The sequence below is a fragment of the Palaemon carinicauda genome, chromosome 36 (assembly GCF_036898095.1).
Source record: "Palaemon carinicauda isolate YSFRI2023 chromosome 36, ASM3689809v2, whole genome shotgun sequence".
Taxonomy (NCBI): domain Eukaryota; kingdom Metazoa; phylum Arthropoda; class Malacostraca; order Decapoda; family Palaemonidae; genus Palaemon; species Palaemon carinicauda.
In genome coordinates, this window is record NC_090760.1 from 69,452,369 (window position 1) to 69,473,304 (window position 20,936).

General features: G+C 39.5%; 1 protein-coding gene across 2 annotated transcripts in view; it reads left to right on the top strand.

Annotated features, from left to right (window-relative positions):
- The window catches only part of LOC137628884 (uncharacterized), a 54,059-nt gene that overhangs the window by 19,508 nt on the left and 13,615 nt on the right, over positions 1 to 20,936 (top strand). For both annotated transcript variants that reach the window (XM_068360137.1, XM_068360138.1), the window contains exon 3: positions 5,924 to 20,878. In XM_068360137.1, the coding sequence (XP_068216238.1) occupies positions 5,943 to 20,878 (14,936 nt within the window). In that variant the 5' untranslated portion in view covers positions 5,924 to 5,942. The remainder of the gene's footprint in view (positions 1 to 5,923; positions 20,879 to 20,936) is intronic.

The window sequence follows — 20,936 nt, forward strand, 5'->3', positions numbered from 1 at the left end:
TTAGCAGTAGTTTGTTATTGTTGACTAAACACAAACAAAATGGCTTTTCAGTTATGCGACATGTATAAATTTTCAGGGACAGGGCAAGTAAAATATTTGTAATAACATCTTTAGTAAATGCTCTTAGTATTGTTAGCTATCGCTTGAATGTGTAAATGCGTTAGTTTGTTCATTTTGATCGCAGATGAAGCGCAAACAAAACTTTTTCTGTTCTAGGCAGCATTTATTAGGAAAAACTTGATATAGATTCACTCTTTTTTCAATTACTTTTAATTACTAAGAATAAAGTAAGTAAAACAAAATAACATTATTATTTCATAACCAAAAGCTAATGTAAACACAGATGTGTAAAAGTGTTCGTTTGTTCGTTATGGTCGGTGATGAGAAAAAAAGCAATGCTTTCGATGTTATGTTGCGTGTTTATTTATTTAATTTATTTTGGATTTTCAAGTATACAACAAAAGCTAGCCTATGCACTAATGGTCGTCTTATGCACGGAAATATATATGTTTCTGCATTTGCAATGTACAACTAGACTATTTTCAACAATATTTGCTTAAATAGACTAAAAACTGTTTTCCTGAATCTGACCTGCTGAAATGAGGGTAAGTCTTATATGCTTGTGCGTCTTATAGGCCGTAAAATACAGCGTTCCCTATGTTTTTTTCCTGCTTAGAAATCTTAACTTCAAGGGTTTTTTATTATTATTATTATTATTATTATTACTAGCCAAGCTACAACCCCAGTTGGAAAAGCAAGATGAATAAGCCCAAGGGTTCTAACCTGAAAGAATAGCCCTGTGAGGAAATGAGACGAAAATAAATAAACGATACAAGAAGGATGAAAAATTAAAATGAAATATTTTAATAAACATTAACTACATTGAAGCATAATTCATATCGAGACTATAAAAAGATTTATGGCAACCTGTTCAATATAAAAACATTTGCTGCAAGTTTGATCTTTTGAAGTTCTATTGATTCAACTACCTGATTAGGAAGATCATACCACATCTGGAATAAAACTTCTAGAGTACTGTGAAGTATTGAGCCTCATGATGGAGATGGAATGACTATTAGAATTAACTGCACGCGTAGTATTACGAACAGGGTGGAACTGTCCAGGAAGATCTGAATGTAAAGGATGGTCAGAATTATGAAAAATCTTATGCAACATGCATAATGAACTAATTGAACAACGGTGCCAAAGATTAATATCTAGATTAGGAATAAGAAATTTAATAGACTGTACGTTGCTGTCCAACAAATTAAGATGAGAATCAGCAGCTGAACAACAGACAGGAGAGCAATACTTGAAACAAGGTAGAATGAAAGAATTAAAACACTTCTACAGAATAGATTGATCACCGAAAATCTTAAAAGACTTTCTCAATAAGCCAATTTTTTTTTCCAGTTGAAAAAGACACAGACCTAATGTGTTTCTCAAAAGTAAATTTGCTGTTGAGAAGGCCTGACTATTAGAATTGACTGCATGCATAGTATTACGAACAGGATGGAACTGTCCAGGAAGATCTGAATGTAAAGGATTGTCAGAATTATGAAAAATCTTATGCAACATGTATTACGAACTAATTGAATGACTGTGCCAAGAATAATATCCAGATAAGGAATAAGAAATTTAATAGACCGCAAGTTCCTGTCAAACAAATTAAGATGAGAATCAGTAGCTGAAGACTAGACAGGAGAACAATACTCAAAATAAGGTAGAATGAAAGAATTAGAGCACTTTTTCAGAATAGACTGATCACCAAAAATCTTGAGACTTTCTCATTTGGCCAATGTTTTTTTGTGCAATTGAAGAAGGCACAGACCTAATGTGTTTCTCAAAAGTGAATTTGATGGTGAGAATCACACCTAAAACTTTAAGTCATACAAAGTTATCGAAACTTTATCAATGCCGAGATCTACTTACAGTCATACTTTGAGTTTTGTTAGCATTCGACTAGTTGCCCCATAATTTGCACCATTCACTAATTTTAGCTAGATCTCTATTAAGGGATTCATTAGATGGAATTAATGCATAGAGAGTACCATCATCTGCATATGCAACAAGCTTTTTTCTAGGCCAAACCACATGTCATGTGTATATAGTAGGAAAATTAATTGGCCAAGAACACTACCCTGTGGAACACCAGATATCACTTTCCTATATTCACTATGCTGTCCATCAACAACAACTCTTTGAGATCTATTACTTAAAAATTCAATGATAATGCTAAGAAACAACCCACCCACTCCACTGTTTGAGTTTGAAAACAAGGGCCTCATGATTAACAAAACAAGTGAAAGAGGCTATGGTTGTATATATCTTATCAAGGACAATATGTGTCCTAAAGACAGTTGTAAATATTTCTAAACATTCTTACCTCTAATAGTCTTTTTATTTGTATCCCAAATCATGCTAGGATTTTGCATATGGCATAATACAGTCAAGCCTCAGTATTCGTGATAGTTAGGTTATAGACACAGGCGCTATAAGCAAATTTTTGCGAATAAATACTACACTAGGGTGAGCTAACACCTAACTTGAATAGTCACTGCCCCTTGTCATGAAAGGGTACCCTAGCTGAGGATCAACACAGTAAATACTGCCTAATATTGTTTTAATTTGGTTTCTACAACAGTTAATAATCATATGTACAGTGTACAGTATATTTGCACACGTGTACTGGACACTGTAAGGTTACAGTACAGTATTGTGCTAAGGTAAAGTATACCGAGTTGTCATTATCCCCTTACTTTTCTGTATAACCAAAGTTGGTCCTATCTAGTAATACTGTACTGTAACCTAATACTCACTGATACTGTAGTGTATATTACTGTAATACATGTACAGTAATATTACTACAGTACAGCTTAACTGTAATCACTGTAAGTGTTCGGTGTTTTCGTTCAAGGCTCGTAGCCTATGTCGCTACTCAAGAAGCATGACACACACACACACACACACACACACACTCTCTCTCTCTCTCTCTCTCTCTCTCTCTCTCTCTCAGCAGCTCTCTCTCTCTCTCTCTCTCTCTCTGTACGTTGCTGTCCAACAAATTAAGATGAGAATCAGCAGCTCTCTCTCTCTCTCTCTCTCTCTCTCTCTCTCTCTCTCTCTCTCTCTCTCTCTCTCTCTCTCTCTACGTTGCTGTCCAACAAATTAAGATGAGAATCAGCAGCTCTCTCTCTCTCTCTCTCTCCATATAAAAGTCTTGTTAAAGCTCAATTAACTATTTAAATAATTGTAATTTTTTAAAATGCAATTTTTTTTTTTCGTTTTGTCCTTGGCCGTGAAAAACAAAACCGCGATTAATAAGGTCCGATTGTATACAGTGAACCCTCGTTTATCGCGGTAGATAGGTTCCAGTCGCGGCCGCGATAGGTGAAAATCCGCGAAGTAGTGACACCATATTTACCTATTTATTCAACATGTATATTCAGACTTTTAAAACCTTCCCTTGTACGTAGTACTGTTAACAAACTACCCTTTAATGTACAGAACACTTAATGCATGTACTACAGTACCCTAAACTAAAACAGGCACAAATATTAAAGGTGATTTTATATCATGCATTTCCTAAACATGCTAAAAAGCAAGATAAAAAATGGCAACCAATGTTTTGTTTACATTTATCTCTGATCATAATGTAAAAACAAACTGGAGGTAGAGCTTTGCTTATTACCCAGACATATTTCCCATACTTTTCCCTTAGAACTACATCACATCTTCCTACTTTAGATATATAGATATATATATATATATATATGTATATACATATATATATATATATATATATAGTGTGTGTGTGTATATATATATATTTATATGTATACACATATACATACCTACATATATACATAAATACATGCATACATATATATATATATATATATATTACTGTATATATATGGGTTATGGATAAAATCCGCGAAGTGGTGAATCCGCGATGGTCGAACCGCGAAGTAGCGAGGGTTCACTGTAAATCAAAATATGTAGAATTGTGTGTGGTTTTTTTTTTTCTTCTAAAACCAGCAGATTTCAGAAGCTTGAATGTTTAAATTGAGACACCTGCATTTTTTCAGTTGGCTGCTTCCTAATTTTTAATGAATAGTCATTTGCATATGCAGAGAATTTAACTTGAATTATAGAGAGAGATTTTGTCGTCAGCCTGCTGCGAGACTCCTCGCACTATGTACTGTATAACTAGTTCCACAAAATTTCCTTAAAAAGATTATGTTCACAAATTGAAACATATTTTTTTTTCAAATATATTTGATGTAAAAAGCATTATCACTCGTTATCTTACTGTTTAAGCAGTTATAAAATACAGTAATAGGGTAAGATATCTAGAATTCCTTATAGATAACCTGAATAGTCTTAAGTTCCATAGATGAATTCTGAGACTGTGAGGAAAAGTTACAAAGGAAAAGACAGGAAGTTAGTCTATCAGAGGCAAAAGACTGTTTTGTTGAAATATTTATTGATTAAGTGTGTACTGAAGTTGTTTCAACTCTATCAGTTATTATTGCCACATGAAGAATTTACAGTACTGTTTTCTTGCTTGTAGATTGCCTGGCAATTGGGCCAAGCACGGGCTCTTGCAGCACTGCAATCCGTAGTTACAGAACTGTATTTCGAAAGCAATACCTTTCTTTTTTTTTAATTATGCGGTAAATGTTATCCAGTTTATGGAAATTGGGATGGCACGATCTTGTCGAGGAGCTTAACTTGCTAAAGTGGGCCCACTTTGAATATGAAAACACCTGTGACTCTGTGTTGTTGTTGTCGTCTTATTTAGCAGTCTTTAAGAGCTTTAGGCATTTTCCCACGGTAGTTCCAATATTCACTTGTTTGGCGGCATCGTCAGCGCAACTTGTGATTCGCACGAAATGGAAATCCAGTTTAGTTTAGGCAAGCATCATCACATTCTAAAGCCCCATAGATTTTAAAAAGTTAATTGCATTCTATTAAAGTATTTTTAAAAAGTTAATTGTGCTATATTAAAGTATTTTTGTATTCAGTGTTTCAATTTAAAGTGTATTTTAACAATCAACAACTACTTCTCTTTATTTTTGGTTATGATCAGCCAATTTCAAGACCTTATAAACAATATGTGCACATATGAATAACAAAGATCATCTATATAATTTCCTGGCTCATTCAATACAAATTCCTAATGAAAATTACATCACCAATTTGTTATAGAATATCTCTCTCTCTCTCTCTCTCTCTCTCTCTCCTCTCTCTCTCTCTCTCTCTCTCTCTCTCTCTCTCTCTCTCTCTCTCTCTCTTTTTTTTTTTGTGTGTGTGTGAAGTTTCTTATTAAAAATCATATCAAACAACAACACCCAGAATCAGCTGTTGATGCTGATGATCCACAGCCACCTACCTACTGGATGTAAACAAACAAATTAAAAATGGTAAATTTAAAAATTTGTTTATTTCATACAATCATAAAATAACTTCATTTGTTGTTTAACCGTACAAAATTATTTTATGCTATATTGTCTTAGAGGAAACCACATTCACAAATAAAGAGCTCGAGATTTACTGTAAACATGCCAAATTGTAAGCATCTACTTTTACCTGTACTGTATGTATGTACATGTATTTGTGAATTTAGGTTACTTTTTTTCTGTATTACATTAAAAACTAAAATTTATTTGTTTGTAAGCTTTAATATATTACTAACCATATATTATTAAAATTGTATTTATGAGTAAAATTCAGAATGGGGTATGGATATTTATGATTTAGCCTCGTGACAAGTAAATCCAACTTAGTAACTTCTCCTGGAACCAATTACTGATGTAGGTTGAGGTATACCTGTCTGTCCTTTTGATGACAGTAATTGATCCATAATGTAAACCATTCGTAGGCTGTACAGTACTTGTTTTTTTTTTTTTCTCCCCAGGAATGCTTTGAGGGACAGGATGAAGCCGGGTGGGCTGTGCTCCCCATCTGACGGGAGCAGCTCGCCTTCAGGAGATGATATCGGGAGCGTCTCTGCTGCCTGTAAGGCGATTGGAGGCGGCAGCCAGTTTCCAGATGCCTCGACCTCTGAAGACAGTCCAGCCTGCCTTACCCCTGACCTCATCGAAGACAGGCATCAGGGAGTCAAGCCGAGCAGTAGCATTGCCAATGGCTACATCTGCAACGATGTGACTAACGGCTTGTGTGAAACGCTGTACGATACAGAAAAGGATATCGATGTTCCACGCCATGTGTTGTCACCGCCGTGTAGCGAGGATGGAGAAGAAGGGGGTTCTCGGTCGCGCTCTTCGTCAGCGGGAGGCGGGGCGTTTAAGGGCTCTGATCCATCTACGTTGTATCAAGGTAGATGTAAAACTCCAGAGCCCCTTAAGGGAAAGTCTCCTGCACCTTCCAACAAAGCCAAATCACTGCCGCCTCAACTCTCTATTATATCTTTAGACGAGTCCCCAGCGGTTACCTCAGAACATTCGAGTTTTTCTGTGTATAATGAATCTGTTGATGTAAAAGTAGCCTGCGGTAGTAACTGTAGTAAGGAAACTTCGTGTTCAGAGCCTCAGTCAACTCCCCATAACGTTAAAAGCCCAAAGTACAGGAGAAAATGTTCTCTTGAAGAAATGGTAGCTAAGCTGCACAGCCGCTCAGATCCCATCGTCCCGACTGGCTTGAGCGCTCTGCAAGTGTTTTCACCTACAAGAACCAACCCAGAGCCCAAGCAAGAGGGAGTTGCCAGTTGTTTTACAAAGACAGAGGGTGACGGTGAGTTATCCTCACTGCCACAAAGTGAACACGGGCAATCGATATGTGATAATTCTAACACTGCCACGAGTGATGTTCATCTGCCGACCGGTTCTTCCTCGAGTCAAGCTTTTACTCTGCATGATTCCGAAGAAACTGCGAGAGCTTGTGATGAGCCCTGTGTGTATAATGCAAACTCTGCCGGGGATTGGTGTGGAGGAGTCAAGTCCTCTGTGGGAAAAGACCCAGATTACGATCGAAATAAATTAGTCGAAAAAGAGATTACTTGTGAAAGTGATACTTCTGAAAAGAATTTAGGTGTAAGCTCAAGTCCAGACGGTGAGAGCAGTCCAGTGGCTGTGATAGATAGTGATTTAACTGACACAAGGACTGCTTATTTGTGTGTTTCTAATGACAATGTTAGTAGTGTTCCAAAAGATGCTCAAAGTGGTGTGCTTGTAGATGTTTCTAGGACTACCAGTGAAAAAGTTACCATTGAAAATGATGCCAAATTTGAGTTAAATGAAAAAAGATGTACTTCACGCAAATGTGACTCTAGCAGTATTAACAAAAATCCTCAAAACATTTCAATTGAAGCCATAGAAAGAAAAGAAAGTGATGAGGTTGAGGTCTTAACTTCTCATGAGAAAGGTGTTGAAAACGAGGTCGTAACTTCTCGTGAAAAAAGTGTTGGAAACAAGGTCGTAACTTCTTGTGTAAAAGACGTTGAAAACGAGGTCATCAACTTGGTTGATGATGATACAACTGGGGACAGTGGGAGTGACCTTGAAATCATCTTCGAAAAGGGTAGGAACATCGGCACTGGGAAGTTGGCTACAATTTGTTCCAAGAGATTAGGAAAAGGTAAGACAGAGAAAAAGGAGTGCGTGACAAAGTCATCATTAGCCGGTAGCAGAAGTGGAAAAGTCGAGTACCTCGAGCCCATATCTGACGAAGAGAACTCTCTAATTTGTGCCCCTTCCCCACCATCTGAGCTTTCCTCTGCCTCCGGGTTCCCAAGCAGCTCTGACACCCCTCTTTTTTCGGACACGCCCTCAGACGCCTCCAGAGGAGCCATCATGGTTAAGATATCTGATGCAGTTGCGGCAATTTTGTCAGATGTGTCTGATGATAGTTTGCCACCTTCTCCAAAGGAGTGCTCTGACCAAAATTCTTTCTCAAATATAATACCAAAACTTATAGAAATGAATAACAAATGCTCTGGTTCTCCTGTTAGAAGTAGTTCTTCTGGTACCTCTGTTGCCGATAGTATCGAAGGCGAGAGTAGTTCTGGTAACCAGAAGGGCAAAAAGGGAAGGGAAGAATTGGAAACGACACCTTCCAAAGTTACCAGCGAAAGGGTTACATCTGGAGATGGTGTGTGTGATGCACAATCTGATGACAAAAAGTGTGAAAGTAGTGACCTCATTCTTATTTCATCAGCATACGATACTTCTTGTGAAGAGAGACCTATAGATTCTCCAAAAAATGTTGAAGTTATTCCAACAAGTGCTAATGAGAATGACAGTAATCACATTGAACACACAAAGACTAAATCTATAAATATATCTTTAGATCTCAGCGAATCGCAGGAACAGAGTGCGAACGTTGGCGTGCCGTCCTCAAGCACCAGTGAAGACTCTGGGTCATCAGGTCATTCAGGGCCTCCACAGTTGGTTAAGTCCTTAGTTCATAGGTTTCCATGTTCTTGTTCTTGTTCTATGCACAGTACAGCTTTGTTGAGTAATGATCCTTGCAATACTAACTCATTATGCCAAAAGCCTACCTCAGGAACCCCTTGTTTGTCTAGTCAACCAAATATTTGCAATAGATTAAGAAGTGAATGTAGGGAATGTGTGCCAGGCTTAGATGGTGATAATGTCAGTCGTGATGCTTGTTCCAGTTGTATGTCTATTGGCGAGTTGCATGTAGGAGTCCATCGCAAGGAAGAACCAAGCACGTCTAGAGACTCCAAAGATCCTATAGTTGCTGCAGTGTCCGATGTAGGGAATGAAAACAAAGAGGCTGAAACTAGTGAAATTTACCATGGGAACATCTTGTCTTCTTCAGTTCCAGATGAGTGTGAAGAACCAAATACTTCTTCAAATGGTATACCGACACACCCACCAAATATTCCCAAAAAGGAAGTTGAAATTGCCGTACTGTCAGAGGATGACAAAGTAAAAGCAGAAACCATGAAATCTGCAGTGGCTAGTGATGTGGTAGACAAAATGGTAAGCCTCACAACTTCCGTTTCTGCATCCTCATCACCGGAACCTGTATTAGTTTACAAAGATTTATCAAGCAGTGTCTTGAGGGATGACAGTGGTCTTCAAACCACTAATGCGTTGGTGGAAAGCACAGAAGGGTCCACTAATCCGGCCAGTACCAGTGTAGCAATTGATAGCAGTGTTGATTTGTCATCTAATATTGCCTTCTATGAAGGCAGGAGTCATTTTCCTGGGTCCAGTGTTGATGACGATTCATCTGCTCCAGCTGAATCAATTACGAAGGAAGATGAAATCTCTCGAGAAACTCAGGATAGTTCCAATGGGCATTCTTTGCCAAAAGTCAGTGAGGGGGGTTGTATGCCAACACAGGAACTTTCCAGTGACAGTAAGCTTCAAGTTAGAGATAATTTGTCATCAAGTAATTCAAGCATTGGACAAGTTAGTAATGTTGAAAATTTGTCACAATTATCTGTCCCAAATCATACAAACCAAATTCTCTTAGGCATTGTTAGTTGTAAGATAAGTGATAATTCTGTCAATACCTTAAGCCAAAATTTAAACAGTGAAATTGAAAGGACAGCACAAAATGCATATAGTGAAACTAGTTCGAACCTTGCAGTAAAATCAGGAATAAGTTCGGAAGTAGCATGTAGTGATAACAAAATTACATCAATTGACAGTGACAATTGTGTTCCTCCATCGACTACTGACGCGGCCATACCCAATCCAATATCAAATTCCAATAGAGTTGAGGAAGCAGAAACCGTCTCCTCATCTGCCGTTACTGAAACCCAGTCGGTGCATACTTTACCTTTGAACCCCAAAGAACCGAGAAGAGACAGCTTGGATAATAGTAATGCTCCAGATATTAGCCAATCCTGGAATAGCCTTGAAAATCCTCTGGCTTTACCCTCTCCACATAAGACATCTCATAGTCAAGAATCACATTTGTGTCAGCCATTGCATGAAGGTCCCACAGAAAGAATAACATCCAAGGGCAAAGACACTGAGCACCAACATTCGGTTATTACAGAATCGCCAAAAGTTGGTCGAACCGACCTTTCTGTGAATTTGGAACATGAGTATGCTTCTGGTGGTGAGATATTGACCTCTACTGCTGAAGAAGAAAAGACTGAATCCATTCCTATATCAGAAAGTGAATCAAGTAAAGATCATCTAGCGGAACCAATTCCTGAAAAAGAAAAGACTGAATCCATTCCTATATCAGAATGTGAATCAAGTGATGATCATCTAGCAGAACCAATTCCTGAAAAAGAAAAGACTGAATCCATTCCTATATCAGAATGTGAATCAAGCGAACATCATCTAGTAAAACCAATTCCTGAAAAAGAAAAGACTGAATTAATTCCTATTCCAGAATGTGAATCAAGTGATGATCATCTAGCAGAACCAATTCCTCATAAAGGAAAGACTGAATCCATTCCTATTTCAGAATGTGAATCAAGCAAAGATTATCTAGCAGAAGCAAGTAGAGAGTCAGGTGAAAGTGAAAAGTTGGTTGAGGGTGATTGCATGAATTGGTCGTCACATTCTGTAGATGCTGAGGAACCAGTAATAGTTGCTTGCAACTCGCCTAGAATTCCAGAGAGTGTAACACTCTTGGTACCTACTAAGTCTGTAACACCCTTTACACCTATTGAGGATGTAATGCCCTCGGCACCTACTGATGATGTAACGCCCTCGGCACCTACTGAGGATGTAACGCCCTCGGCACCTACTGAGGATGTAACGCCCTCGGCACCTACTGAGGATGTAACACCCTTGGCACCCACTGAGGATGTAACACCCTTGCTACCTACCGGTGATGTAACACCCTTGACACCTACTGTGGTTGTAACACCCTCGGCACCTACTGAGGATGTAACACACTTGACACCTACTGAGGACGTAACACCCTCGGCACCTAGTGATGATGTAACACCCTCGGCACCTAGTGAGGATGTAACACCCTCGGCATCTAGTGAGGATGTAACACCCTCGGCACCTACTGAGGATGTAACACTCTCGGCACCTACCAAGGATGTAACACCCTTGCTACCTACTGAGGATGTAACACACTTGACACCCACTAAGGATGTAACACCCGTGACACCTACTAGGGATGTAACACCCTTGCTACCTACTGAGGATGTAACACACTTGACACCTACTGAGGATGTAACACCCTTGCTACCTACTGAGGATGTAACACACTTGACACCTACTAAGGAAGTAACCCCCTTGGGACCTACTAAGGATGTAATACCCTCGCCACCCATTAAGGATGTAACACCCTCACTACCTACTGAAGATGTAACACCCTTGGCACCCACTGAAGATGTAACACCCTTGGCACCCACTGAAGATGTAACACCCTTGGCACCCACTGAGGATGTAACACCCTCGACACCTACTGAGGATGTAATACCCTTGGCACCTAATGAGGATGTTACACCCTCGACACCTACTGAGGAGGTAACACCCTCGGTACCTAATGAGGATGTAACACCCTTGACACCTACTGAGGATGTAACACCCTTGGCACCCACTGAGGATATAACACCCTCGACACCTACTGAGGATGTAACACCCTCGGCACCCACTGAAGATGTAACACCATTGGCACCCACTGAGGATGTAACACCCTCGACACCTACTGAGGATGTAACACCCTTGGCACCTAATGAGGATGTAACACCCTCAACACCTACTGAGGATGTAACACCCTCGACACCTACTGAGGATGTAACACCCTCGACACCTACTGAGGATGTAACACCCTCGACACCTACTGAGGATGTAACACCCTATACACCTACTGAGGATGTAACACCCTCGACACCTACTGAGGATGTAACACCCTCGACACCTAAAGAATCAGAAGACCTGAATGATAATTCAGTAGGAAATACTTCACCAAAAGAAAGTAGTTCAGGTCCAAGTAATGACGGAATAAGCATCAAAGAACAGTTGTCAGATACAATTCCTTTATCTTCTGATGAAACAGAACTTGATACTCCATCTGCCTCTTCAAATGTTTGCCTAGAAGGCCTGGCAAAATTAGTTAACTTCTCAGCAAACAAAGATCTAATTGGAACTGCTGATTCACAAGCGACAGATTCAAACATCCTTGCAATCCCACCAAAGGTTGACCAAACTGAAACACTTCAGGGTGCTGTAATTACTGAAACAAACCCGGGACAAGATGGTATGGATAGAAAAAATGCAGATGGTGATAGTGAGTTATATGAAACCCCCACAAACGCTGAACCAGTGGATGAAAAATTACCAGGTTGTTGCATTACAAATGTTCAAGCAGAACCACATCTGGTTGAGGTAGTCTGTCCTTTGCTGCCTAAAACAGAGGATAAATTGACCGATGTATCCAACCTAGAAGTAAAATCTGGACATCCAGGAGACTTGTTGACTGAAGCTGTAAATGAAAGAGATGCTACTAGAGTCATGTTAGGAGTTGATTTATCTGAAATGCAAAATTCAACTTTGTTTGAAACAAAAAATTGTATTTTTCCTAACCAAATTGGACTGAATCCAAGTGCCACTACTCAACCTGTAAATTTGAAAGTGTCAGAGTCATCGTCAACAACTATTAGTAGTACAAAAAGTGATCCCATTTTGTCTGAGAGAATAGAAGGAAGGGAAACTGATCATACCATCAATGAAGTCCACACAAGTGTAACAGGAACTTTGCATGAAGCCAAAGCAGGAGAAAAATCAGCTGCAATTCCTGTTGGAGAAAACACTGATGAGGAAGTTGCTCCCGAATGTGATAATAAGAATGAAACACTTGGCAAAAAGGATGCAGCTGAGTTAGCATTGAATTCTATCAACACTGACATGCCTGGTAAAAAAGAGGATGTTAATCCCTCCAAAGTGTCAGAAGATATTGAGAACAAAGAAATTTGTGCAACTGAACTGTTGATGCCATCCACGTCTTCTGCAATCTTTAAAGCATCTCTTACATATTCATGTGATTCTTTGAAATCCAGTTCCTTGACAGAGTTTGACAGAGCAAAAACATCGAGTGAAACTTCTGAAAAGTTTTCCAATATTGGAACTTCTGATAATCCTTGTATGACTAAAGTGGAATCAGTCAGTTGTGGCATGCAAAGTAATAATGTAACAAAACCAGATTCGGAATCAATTTCTACTGAAATCCAATGTAATACCTCAAAGGAAACGGACAGAAACAGTGTTTCAGATGTTACTGGGACAACTTTAACACTAAGAAACATGCTGGAAACCAAAGTAGAGGAAGCAGAGGAAAGTGAGATTAAAACAGAAGTTGATTTTTCTGATGCAAAACAGTCACACGATGATGTGACATGGACTTCTCCAACAACTTTAACACCAAGTAACACTCTAGAAACCAAAACATCAGAGGAAACAGAAGAAAATTATTTTAAAACAGAGGTAAATGATACTAAGACAGAGGGTGGTTCTTCCGATACTAAACAGCCACACAACGATAATGGGACGAAGACGTCTATGACAACTTCCACACCAAGTAACACTCATGAAACCAAAACATCAGAGGAAACAGAAGAAAATAAGATTAAAACAGAAGTTGGTTCTTTCGATGCAGAACAGTCGCAAGAGGAAAATGTGATGGAGACGTCTCTAACAACTTTAACACCAAGTAACACACAAGAAACCAAAACAACAGAGGAAACAGATGAAAATAAGATTAAAGCAGAGGTTGGTTCTTCCGATGCTGAACAATCACAGGATGAAAATGGGAGAAAGGCATCTCTGAAGTTTCCTCAAACTGAAACTCTTTTTGAATATAATATGAGCAGAACATCATTAGAATCTGCCGTGGTCAGTAAATCAGATAACTATACTTCAGTGGAAGAATCAACAAAACTTACTATACCAGACGTTATAGAAGAAACTTGTTTTAATCCGGTTCAAACAGCAGACAGGACTATTGCACAATTCGAAAAAGTGGTAGGAATATCAAGCGAGCAGAAAACAACTGATTCGGTAGCTGCAACTTGCAGTGGAACAAAGCTTGAATCTGGAATCCTTGCCGAAGAAGAAAAGATGGAAGAAAGAGAGTCATCCTTAGGAGCAACCATAATTGAAAGTGATGATGGTGCTAAACAAGCACTGTATTCTAACCTGTCTGACACATCCATTTTAACAAGTTCACCTGAATTAATGGACTCTCACCAAAACAATTCTCCATTGGAAACTGAGGTAGCAAAACCTTTGGCGGCTGAAATTTCACCAAGCGAAGCATCGGTTTTAATCAGGACTGAACCAGAGGATGTCAGCTTAGGGTTAGCTCAGGAAAAACCTTCAGGTGCTGAAACATCACAGGATATGAGCCCGAAGAAAGCTGATTTTGACAAAACTAATAGCTTATCCCCTATTGATGTCTCAAGCACTAAATTAGACTTGGATGCATGTGAAGCTCCAATTAAAATGGAAACTAGCATTTGTAAATCAACTCCGTCACCTTCTGTAAGCAACGTTCTTTGTGAAATTACTAATTCAGAAGCTGGCAAAGCACAGGAAACTTCCATAACTCAAGATTTCAGAACAGATGAAAAATTGGTAGATGAGGTTCACAAAACAAGAGAATCGGAAACATTTGAAAGCACACCTGAGATTCATGCAACACCCAAATCAACAGTAGATACCCAGCCAGTTGGCAAAACTGTTGAATCTGATGAAACACAAGAATCGACAATAACTGGAAAGGTTTTAGAGAAGGGTGAAAATCGGAAGTTGGTGTCATATGAAAAAGTGGGTGGAACTGACAAAATAATGGAATCCACATATGAAGACATTCCTGAGGTTGACAAAAAGCAGTTTATGTTGTCTGAGAACACCATTAAAACTGAAAACAATTTGGAATTGACACCAGTTGTTAAACCACTTGAACGTAATGAGATTCTGAAATCTATACCAAAAATAGTTAAGGAAAGTTTTGTAACTGATGAGTCGGCAGCACCGGACAAATCTGAGATGGGTGACATGAAGGCATCAACAACTGGTAGCTCTGAGAATAATGTTATTAAAGAATCACTGGCAACCAAAATACCTAATGAAAGTGTTGACAGTCAGGAGTTGGTATTGACTGAACAGTCTCATGATGATATCGAGGCTGAAAAGTACTTAAAATGTAACATTAGAAAAATGTCTGCAACACCTGAAGAATGTCTTGAAACTAATGAAGCAAGTGACTCGCCAGTGACTGAATGTGAAGTGACTGAATCGGAGCCCAACAAAGTTAAAGAAGCAGTGGAGTTAATTGTAAAATCCCCTGGAAAGGATGACTCTACAGGTTCTCAAACTAGGATACCTATTGGGAGTACAGTTAATGAAATGATAGAACCAGCAACATCCGAAGGTCTTGAAACAGATGTCACAACACAGACATTAACAAATGATACTCAAGAACCAGTTGAGATTTCAATGACAGAAAAAACAAATGAAGTTGATAAAATAGCAGAATCTGTAATGATTGAAAACCCACTGAAGGTTACTGAAATAATTGAAAATCCCTCTGCTCTGACTGGAGAAAGTGAAATTGCAGGGAGGTTACGGTCATTGTGGAATGTAATGGAAAAAGAAATGCAATCATTCGCAAACAATGAATTACTCGAAACTGTAAAAACAACAGTATTTAGGCTAAAGGAGAAACTGAATGAACCACATAGTGCGCTGAATTTGTTGCCAGAACAGATAGAGTTCGTCGACTTTGATAAAACGTCAGCAACGACGGAAGGCCCTCCAAAAATTGGAGAGACAACTGTAATTGAAGAAGCCCCCGTAGAAGCTAACAAAATGGGAAAATCTAACCCAGACATAGATGAAGTGAGCGGGACAGAAATAGCAGAGGCCGCTTTTGATAAAGCAGCGGAAGATTTAATGTGTGATACACAGCATTCAGATGAAAGCGTTGCAGATTCAACAATTTCTGTTTCAGCAGATAGTGCTAATATAGATTCTACATTGCATCCTGATTCTGCAGGTGCTGCAAATGATCAGATCTCACAGGGTATTGACACAGAAAAGACCCCGTCTCAGGGGTGTGATATTACCGAACAGAGCGAATCTCTTGCTCAGGAATCGAGAGGGGTCGAAAACTCGGGTCTTGATGTCTTAGACTTGCTGCAACCATCTATCTCAAGTCCTCGGGAGACTGTTGGTCAGGCAGAGAAGAACATCTCGGATGAGAATATCCATTCGGAAACCATTGAAAATATGAAAGATGGAGAACTGGAAGAGAAAACTCCTGGAGATATTGTTTTTGATACAGAAGATGGAGAAAAGCCTTCCCACTCGTGTGTCAAGATTGACAATAATTGTGCAAAGGAAACTGTAAACATTACTAAAACTTTGGAGTCAGTTGAAAGTCAGCATTCATTAGTCTCTGCGTTTGATGATATTGAAAATATGGAATCAATAACAGATTCCTCCAACTCTGTGACAACGGAGGTCCTCTCTTCCAATGACACATCTGTAGAAAACATTCAGCAGAGATGTGTGCCAGATAGAATTGTTAAAGTTATTTCCGATCCAGAAGTCCTTTGTAGCCAGGCTTGTACACTAATTGATTTTGATACTCATCTTTCAAGTTATGCAAAAGCAGAGGAAGGTCAGCTGTTACAAACGAACGAGCACGGGAAAGATTGCAGTTCTAAAAATAAATTTTCAGTGCCTAAAAGCACAGACAAGTCTGGTTCATCATTAGAAAAAGATAATGTAATATGCAACAAAAATTGTATGAATTTATCTGAGAAAATGGAAGGCTGTAGTCAGAACATATCAGAATGTATTGAAACTGCTGAGAAATCTAGTAAGATTGAGTGTGGGATATTACAGAGTGAAAACAGTAGTGAGAACAATCTGGAACATGCTAATGCTGAAAGAGTTACTGAAAAGAGTAAAAGCTTTGAGCAGGAAATCCATGAGTGCTTGAATGAGGACAATTGTAAAGATGTAGCTCCAACTGTCACCGGAATGGAATTGATTCCTTATAAAAATCCTTCAGCACTTTTAGACAGTATCATAGAGGGTGCTAAGACCAAGGACTATATACCTCCAGTTAATCCAGTTGATGGTAGTGAAGTTGAAATATCAGCAAGTAAAACCAGTAGCGAAACATCGACATACTCTCCCATCAGTGTGGAAGAGCATGTTCCATGTCAGGATATGCCAGATGAAATGGCAGAAGGTTCCGAGAAAAGCCGAACGGAAAATCTGTTTGAATTGTCAAGGTCTTCGTCAGACTCCATTGAAAACATCAAGTTCCATAGTGAAGTCAGTCTGGATGTTGAAACTTGTCAAACCGATGAGTCCTCATCACAACAACAAAGTAGTGCACAATGTACTGATAGTATTAATGTAAAAGTACCTGAACTGAGCAAGGGCAGTGATGCTGCTATCTTACCTTTAATAGACTGCAGCAAAGACGATGTAAATCTGAAAGATCATTCTGCATCCTTAGAGACTAGAGACGAATCATTAAGTGTATGTCATAACGATGCTACGCCATCACATACTGGAGATAAATGTGACCCACATTTAACCGATCAACTGGAGATGACAGAGTCGTCTGTTACCAAAGAAACGGTTGAACATCTCTCTTCAGACATAAATGATTCTGCTAAAACTTCCTTAACCAATGAAGGCTCTCGACCTAGTCACGATTGCGCAGAGACTTCTCTATTCCATGACAACAACTCACCCAGTGTGGAAGCAAAGCCCACAATCCCCCAGGTAGACTTTAATAGAACAGACAGTTTTGAAGGGAAGTGTCCAAGTCCTTCTCAAGTTCTATGTGTAGCTCAGTCTGAGGAGGAATCTCTTGCAGTAGCTAACAAAGAAAACCAGCCTATTGAGGTATGCAGTCTTGTTAAGAAGACCAACGATAGTGAAGATTACCTGCAGGGTAGGATATCCTTCGCAACCAGTGCAAAAGAAGCTGCAAGTGTCATGTCAGGTAAAAACATTGAACACCCCTTAGGCTGTAGTAAAAGTAATAGTGAAGCAGCTAATGTGTTTTGTCAGGATCATTCTGTACAATTAGTTGAAGAACCAGTTGCAGAAGCAGTTACACCGAGAGTAGGAAAGGAGCAAATTACTTCTGAAGAAATGGATGTTACTATAGGTAATTCCTCCCTTACAGAAGCTAGTCGTGGATTGTGTGAGCCTTCTGAGAAGCATGTTAATCTTGTTCCAAGAGTTTCCTGTATAAGTCCACATCTACCAAGTAAAAGTGTTTCCGAATCACATGACCTTGTCACTAAGAGTGTTGATCTCGGAGTCGGTACTGATAGTTCTTCACCATCTAATATCGAGTGTGATAACAGCGACGTCCCGAGACAAAACCTAGTTGATGAATCTGCCTCTTGTAGGGTATCTGATGGTGACTCATCAGTTGTGTCAGCTTGTAATGAAATTCAAATAGAAGTTCCTCATCCATCGGGCAATTGTTTGGAAATTGAGTCCCCCTTGTCTGATGAGTGTGTTTCCCCGAAGAAAGCTACAGAAGTAGAGGGCTCTACAAAGAACAAATATTCTCTTGTAAAATGTGCCGAAGAAAGTATTGATTCAAATGCCAGGTCGTCCCTGGAAACAGTTGTTACTTTTGAAGGTCATAAGACATCGTCCACAGAAGATCCAAACATTCATGTAGTGTCTCAATGTAGCTCAGTTGAGGTTTCTTCCGTTGAAAAGATGCTCGACAATGAATTATCTTCTTGTGCAGTTGTAGATTCTGACTCTAAAGCCATGACCGAAACTTCAAAATCCATTTCAAATGAAGTACTTTCTTCACATTCTTCAAACTTTGAGGAAAGAAAACTTCCAGTTGATCAATTTGCTGGCAATACTTGTGTGATAGATTCCTCTTCTGATGAAAAGGTTAGTCAAGAAATTACAGTGTGCTCTGAAATTCCTACAGAAATACCAGATAAAGAGATTGATGGCACAGAAGAGAAGGATGACAGTGAGAAGAAATCATTGACCAGCAATAACCCACAGGATGTAAACCCACCGCAGAAAGCCTCATCGTCATCGGAAAGAGAAGGGGCAGCCACTGAAAAGGCCAGTAGTGATGAGGGAGATGAGAATTCCATGTTGAAAGTTGTTGAAGTGAAAAGGGAAGTGTGTTTTTCAGGAGAAGATTCCTTGAGCATGGAGGATACGTCTCTGTCCTCTTGCAACTATCAAGTCAAAGGAGGTGTCATAACAATTTTAGATGACAAAGTGGAGGACGACACAGCTGCCGAACCTGCGGTGCTGGAATCCCTCTGCCCGCTCTGTCGAGAAGTGCTTGCTGAACCGCTTGAAGAGCACATCATCAAGCACCACATATGCGTGTCTTTCGTTCCAGCCAAATCGACGTACGATTACCGTAATCACATGGTACCAAGAGTTAGCGAAAATTTGGATTTGACACCAGAGTTTATCACCGATGAGTTTTCTTATGTGTGTCGAAGTTGTCAGTTTTCTTCTAAAGACATCAATGCAGTTCGATTCCATTTGAATAGTCACGAAGACATTTACCAAGTTAGGACTGGAACAGGTTCTTGTGATTGTGATAAAAAAGTCTATTCATACCAATTCCACAGGTGGAAATCCCTAATTCACAATACTGTTTACTATTGTGGGATCTGTAGTTATTATTTTGCATGTGAGAGAGGCTTAATGAACCACGTGACAGCCTTACATTATGTGCAGAGCCGGTGTAAAATCTGTAATGAAGAAATAGCAAGCGATGACTTGGTGGTTCATCTCTATTATCATAATTCTGATTCTAAGAGGGAGGTGGCTGAGGAGGATGTACCAGAGATACAGATGACCACACGCAGTAAGGGGTGTTACGGCGTGTCTTGGAATATTTACGACAATTTCCTCAATTACTTAGATGGAAAAGACTTTCGACTCAATGTTGCTAGCAAAGTTCCGGACGAAAACCTCGATCGTAGTTACCTGACTTTACCCATTCGAAATGTTTTAGATGATGTTACAGTTCCTGACAAAGTGAAGTTAGACCCATCAAAAGACATAAGAAAGTATTTGCAGGGAAAGAAAGATATAAGAGCAAATGAGAGTGAAATAAATGAGGCATTGAAAAACTTCAGTTGGTTTGTGCAAATGCATTTGGAAAAGAAATCTGGAATTAAGAAAGGAAAGGGTTCCAACAGTCACGGCAAAGCCAAGAAAGAAAATGATCTGTTTGATGTGTTGGGCATTCGTACAGTGAAGTTGAGGAGCTCTTCTAAGAAAGATAGTGGCTCTCCTGATTCAGTCAAATCTTCCAAAAGGAAAAGCTTGGAAAACAAACTAGCCTCCCCTCCAGAGGAGACGAGTTCCAGTTCCGACCCCTCTTTGACTCGTACGAGATCAGGAATGCAGCCTAGCAGAGATGAGAGTGATACTCTGGTGGGGGACTTCATGAGTGGTCTGGGTCTTGAAAGAAATGTGGAGGTCAATGGCGAATGGTCGAGAGAGCACACCTATGTGTGTTGCTCCTGTGGTGCTGGATATTTGGACTTGGCTGATATGATGGATCACAAGTGGGAGTGTCATCCTTCCGTATGGTGTGCACATACCATGTTCCAAGGTCAGGACTCAGTCCCGCAGAGTTTCTGCTTGCAGTTCCAGCCTCCAACAGGCCGCCCGACAAAATTGCCGGCGACGACTCCATTGTCTCCAGTTGTGCAAGCGGGGCTATCTCAGATCATACAGGGAACTCCGGATCCCAAGACAGAAGGTTCTGCAGATGAAGCCAAAGATAAAAATCTATTGAAGTGCTTAAGATGCGGCCTTAGTTTTGCCGAAGTTGAAGTCTTTCATTCTCATCTGGTGGAATGTGGTGGTCTTCATCAGATGGTTTTCATCAAGAAAAAGAATAAAAAGGGTTTCAGGTGAGTAATGATGAAGCTATTTATAAAATTTTTGAGGTTATAGCTACAAAAGATTATA